Source organism: Aquarana catesbeiana, linkage group LG05 (genome assembly GCF_042186555.1).
Source record: "Aquarana catesbeiana isolate 2022-GZ linkage group LG05, ASM4218655v1, whole genome shotgun sequence".
Taxonomy (NCBI): Eukaryota; Metazoa; Chordata; class Amphibia; order Anura; family Ranidae; genus Aquarana; species Aquarana catesbeiana.
Window position 1 is genome coordinate 16288382 of NC_133328.1, and position 6000 is coordinate 16294381.

Below are 6000 nucleotides of genomic sequence, written 5' to 3' on the forward strand. Positions count from 1 at the left end.
AAAAACACATTTAGCCACTAGATGGCGCTAATTAACATAGGAAATTCATATAATACTTAGCCCAATGTAGTGGCCGACTGCTGTATTTTTTTGCCTTGAGTCAATGAAATTCATATAATAATTAGCCCCATCTAGTGGCCAACTGTAGTATGTTTGCTTTAAATCAATTAAAAACATTCGACCAGCACAAGAAATATTCTAAAATCCCCCCCCCCCTCCCCATTAACATAGAACAATTGTACATGCACTTTTACTGGGTGAATTGCTATGCAAACTTTTTTTTTTTTTTTATAAATGCAACCTCCACATTACACTGTAAAATTAATCACAAATTAAATAAAACATTTTTATGCAATATCAAAAATAGATCTACTGGCAAGATCAACGGGTACTAAACTATGTTACAAGAAGGACTCATAAAAAACAAAAACAGGTGTGTTTATTCTACTGACAGACTGAATCATTAATGTCCTTTTTTTTAAATTTTGTCCATAGCTCCATAATAACTAAGCAATAGCTTCAAGATAAGTAAATGTCACATCATAATTCACAGTCATTAGAATTTAATAGTTAAGTTCTCCTCACCTTCACACCCCTGTGACCCTTTTAGAAAACCCAGATGACAGCGGCAAATGTAGGAACCAATAGTGTTGGTGCAGTTAGCATATAATCCACAAGGTGGCTCCACAGCTGCACATTCATTGACATCTGTAGAAAATGCAAGTTGATAGTTCACAAACCAAAGACAACATATAAATTAACCACTTAGGGACCGAGCCTCTTTCTGAGATTTATTGTTTACAAGTTAAAAACATTTTTTTTGCTAGAAAATTACTTAGAGCCCCCAAACAGTATACATTTTTTTTCTAACACCCTAGAGAATAAAATGGCGGTCGTTGCAATACTTTCTGTCACACCGTATTTGCGCAGCGGTCTTACAAGCTCACTTTTTTTTAAAAAAAATACACTTTTTTTAAATTAAAAAATAAGACAACAGTAAAGTTAGCCCAATTTTTTTATTGTGAAGGATAATGTTACGCCGAGCAAATTGATACCCAACATGTCCTGCTTCAAAATTGCGCCTGCTTGTGGAATGGCAATAAACTTTTACCCTTAAAAAATCTCCATAGCCGAAGTTTAAAAAAAATCTACAGGTTGCATGTTTGAGTTACAGAAGAGGTCTAGGGCTAGAATTATTGATCTCGCTCTACCGATCGCGGCGATACCTCACATGTGTGGTTTGAACACCGTTTTCATAGGCGGGAGCTACTCACGTATGTGTTCGCTTCTGCACACGAGCTCGGCGGGACGGGGGCGCGTTTAAAATTTTAATTAATTATTTTTTGCCTTATTTATTTTGCCTTTTATTTTTTATTTTTACACTGTTCTTTTAAAAAAAAAAAAAAATTGTGTCACTTTTATTACTATTACAAGGAATGTAAACATCCCTTATAATAGAAAAAAAGCATGACAGGTCCTCTTAAATATGAGATCTGGGGGTCAAAAAGACCTCACATCTCATATTTACACTAAAATGCAATAAACAAAAAAAATAAATAAAATTTGTCATTTAAAAGAGCTATGGGCAGAAGTGACGTTTTGACGTCGCTTCCGCCCTGCTGGTATGAAGACGGGTGGGGGCCATCTTCCTCTCACTCCTCTCCATACCCAGGAAGGACAAGGTTCTGATCGACCTCCGCCACTGCCGACGGCTCCGGTAAGCGGTGCAGGGCACCGGAGCGCGGCGGTAGGGGAGGGGGCCCCCTCTCCCGCCGCAGATAAAGTGATCTTGCAGCGAATCTGCCACAGAGACCACTATTATCGGAAACCGGACCGCCGGTCGAAGAAGAGGATTCCGGGGTTATAGTAGCTAGCTGCTGCCATAACAAAGATATCCCTCTTCAAAGTTAGGACGTATATCGGCGTGCGGCGGTCCGGAAGTGGTTAATAGGATGTACAAATACAATAAACACCATAAATGAAAACATATTGACATAGCGCTGACATATACTGCAGTGCTGTACAGAGAACACTGAGCCAGTCACATCAGTCTCTGTACCAGAGGAGCTTACACTCTAATGTCCCCCCCACAGCCACACTGTATTATTATTGTACATTTACTGTATACAGCTCTGACATATACCTCTCACAGTATGACTCAAACAATGTACTCACCTTCCTGATGATCAGTACTGGGAATGCTGATGACCTGCAATAAGTAGAAGGGGGTCAGTACTGGAATGTCATCTCATTTTAGACATACATATAAAACATCATCATTAATTATAATTGTAATTCTCAGTATCTGTTCTTATTCTGTATATATGGACTCTGCACAGGACCAATTCTCTTTTCCTGTATGCCGGGTGTAATTCTCTGTATACAGGAGCATCTCAAACAGTTAGAATGTCATCAAAAAGTACATTTATTTCAGTATTTCAAGTCAAGATGTGAAGTTACATAGTTACATAGTAGGTGAGGTTGAAAAAAGACACAAGTCCATCAAGTCCAACCTATGTGTGTGATTATGTGTCAGCATTACATTACATATCCCTGTATGTTGCGGTCATTCAGGTGATTATCTAATAGTTTCTTGAAGCTATCAATGCTCCCCGCTGAGACCACCGCCTGTGGAAGGGAATTCCACATCCTTGCCGCTCTTACAGTAAAGAACCCTCTACGTAGTTTCTCTTTTCTTCTAATTTTAATGAGTGGCCACGTGTCTTGTTAAACTCCCTTCTGCGAAAAAGTTTTCTCCCTATTGTGGGGTCACCAGTACAGTATTTGTATATTGAAATCATATCCCCTGTCAAGCGTCTCTTCTCCAGAGAGAATAAGTTCAGAGCTCGCAACCTTTCCTCATTACTAAGATCCTCCAGACCCTTTATTAGCCGTGTTGCCCTTCTTTGTACTCGCTCCATTTCCAGTACATCCTTCCTGAGGACTGGTGTCCAGAACTGGACAGCATACTCCAGGTGCAGCCGGACCAGAGTCTTGTAGAGCGGGAGAATGATCGTTTTATCTCTGGAGTTGATCCCCTTTTTAATGCCGATATTCTGTTTGCTTTGTTAGCAGCAGCTTGCCATTGCTGAGCCTATCATCTACTAGGACCCTCATATATATATATATATATATATATATATATATATATATATTTTTTTTTTTTTTTTATATAGATGCATTACACACGGAGTGATATATTTCAAGCATTTCTTTCTTTTAATTTTGATGTTTATATGGCTTACAGCTAGTGACACCCCAAAATTCAGTATGTCAGAAAATTAGAATATTACATAAGACTAATAAAAAAAAGGATTTTTAATACAGAAATGTTGTCTTAGTGAGAAGTCTGTCCATGTACAGTATAGTATACACTCGGTACTTGGTCGGGGCTCCTTTTGCATGAATTAGTCCATCAATGCAGCGTGGCATGGAGGTGATCAGCCGGTGGCACTGCTGAGGTGTTATGGAAGTCCAGGTTGCTCTGATAGCGGCCTTCAGCTCGTCTGCAATGTTGGGTCTGGTGTCTCTCATCTTCCTCTTGACAATACCCCACAGATTCTCTATGGGGTTTAGGTCAGGCGAGTTTGCTGGCCAATCAAGCACAGTGATCCCATGATCATGTGACCAGGTATTGGTAGTTTTGGCAGTGTGGGAGGTGCCAAGTCCTGCTGGAAAATGAGATCAGCATCTCCATAAAGCTGGTCAGCAGAGGGAAGTATGGAGTGCTCTAGAATTTCCTGGTAGAGGGCTGCGCTGACTTTGGACTTGATAAAACACAGTGGAGAAGAGACTAATCGTGTGTTCATACAAAGTATGAACACCGATCTCTCTCTTCCCCTAGCAAGTTCCACCCCCCCTTCAGTTAGAACACAGAGAGGAAACACAGTGAACCCCTTGATCACAGCACTGATCGCTGTATAAATGACAATGGTCCCAAAAAATGTGTCCGATGTGTCCGTCGCAATCACGATAAAAATCGCAGATCGCCGCCATTACTAGTAAAAAAAAAAAAAATAATAATAAAAATGCTATAAATCTATCCCCTATTTTGTAGACACTATAAATTTTGCGCAAACCAATTAATATACGCTTATTGCGATTTTTATTACCAAAAAATATGTAGAAGAATACGTATCGGCCTAAACTGAGAACAAATTTTCTTTTTTTTAAAAAAAAAATGGGGATATTTATTATAGCAAAAAGTACAAAATATTGTGTTTTTTTTTTTCAAAATTGTCGCTCTTTTTTTGTTTTTTTTATAGTGCAAAAAATTAAAACCGTCGAGATGATCAAATACCACCAAAAGAAAGCTCTATTTGTGGGGAAAAAAAGGACGTCAATTTTGTTTGGGTGCAGCGTCGCACGACCGCGCAATTGTCAGTTAAAAAGACGCAGTGCCGAATCGCAAAAAATGGCCCGGTCATTGAGCAGCCAAATCCTCCGGGGCTGAAGTGGTTAAAAATCCTTTTTTTTTAAATTGGTCTTATGTAATATTCTAATTTCCTGAGATACCGAATTTTGGGTTGTCACTCGCTGTAAGCAATAATCATCAAAGTTAAAAGAAAGAAATGAACTTAAATGATTTTAGCAAATGGCTGCAATATAACAAAGAGTGAAAAATGTAAGGGGGTCTGAATACTTTCCCTCCCCACTGTATATCACTCTGTGTGTAACACTTCTATATAAAATATATGAGTTTCACTTTTTGAGTTGAATTACTAAAATAAATTAACTTTTTGATGATATTCTAATTTTTTTAGATGCTCCCGTATGTTCTTATTCTGTATGTATGGTATGGTTGATGCAAGAAGTGTGGCCACCTGAACATCTACCTGTTTCCTGCCAGTCTACTATTGGTTCACCTGGGAACTCACTTTCTGATTGGACGTTAGATATAGCGGACCCCTAGTATCCTGACCCCTCTCCAGTGGCCCCTGGTTGCGATGTCCAGTTTCTGCCCCCGATGTCAGAGGGTCGGTGTGCAGCTCATTTCCAGGATCCCGGGTCAAGGGCTGGTTTCCATTGTCAGATGATTGCCTGGTTGATGCATCCCTCTCCTGTTCTGTGGATCGGTCGGATCCTCTGGGGATTACCGCCCCTGCTATGGATCCTGATTGGATGGTATTGTCCTCCTCTAGGGCGGGGTCATTCTGGGCCACCGTCACCAGCAAGAAAAGCAGCAGGACTTGTAGAAGCCTCTGGGGATTCTTCATGTTGTTATTGGAGAAATCCCTCAATACTGACATCCATAAGACGGAGCTGGAGATCAGGGCAGATTCCTCTTGTGATCCCTGTGGAGAGATGGACAATACTTATCATTATATAATATGGCACAAGCTTTATTATATAGTATTTTTTTTACTTTGAGATACATATCCTCAGACTGTAGCTGCAGCTGCTGTTTAGTATTTCTGGTCCTCCATATTAGCCAGCAGGTAAAGGCGTGTGTGTGATATATCAGCTTCCTGCTAATTGCAAAAGTAAAAGAACACATTCCTGGGAACCCTTTAGATTTGTATGTTCCAGGGAGGGAGCTGGCCACTGTGTGATGTAGGCTTCAGCTATGCAATCTGCCCATCAGTTGCTTGATTAAATGGAGCTGAAACTACCAGGGGGGGGGGGGGCATAACTCAATGCAAAATGCTTTTAAACCATATCATTCAGCAGTTAGCAGCTCTATTATTAAGGCTTAAAGGAGTTGTAAAGGCAGAAGGTTTTTTATCCTAATGCATTCTATGTATTACTAAAAAAAAGCCTTCTGTGTACAGCAGCCTCCCCAGCACCCCCTAATACTTACCTGAGGTCCCTCTCTGTCCACAAATGTCTCGGCCATCTGAGATCCTCCTTTCTGATTGGCTGAGACACAGCAGCAGGGCCATTGGCTCCCACCGCTGTCAATCAAAGTCAGCTAGCCATTCTGGGAAGAGAGGGGGCGGGGCTCCGTGTCTGAATGGCCACAGGAAGCTGTGACTAAATTCAGGTGCCCCCATAGCAAGC

The 6000-nt window shown here is 40.6% G+C and overlaps 1 protein-coding gene across 2 annotated transcripts in view; it reads right to left on the reverse strand.

The window, feature by feature from the left end:
- Window positions 1-5288, reverse strand: part of LOC141145771 (uncharacterized) — a 58532-nt gene extending 53244 nt beyond the window's left edge. For both annotated transcript variants that reach the window (XM_073632650.1, XM_073632649.1), the window contains exons 1-3: window positions 4878-5288; window positions 2176-2209; window positions 586-708 (exon numbers count right to left, since the gene is read on the reverse strand). In XM_073632650.1, the coding sequence (XP_073488751.1) occupies window positions 586-708; window positions 2176-2209; window positions 4878-5249 (529 nt within the window). In that variant the 5' untranslated portion in view covers window positions 5250-5288. The remainder of the gene's footprint in view (window positions 1-585; window positions 709-2175; window positions 2210-4877) is intronic.
- Window positions 5289-6000: the final 712 nt, after the last annotated feature.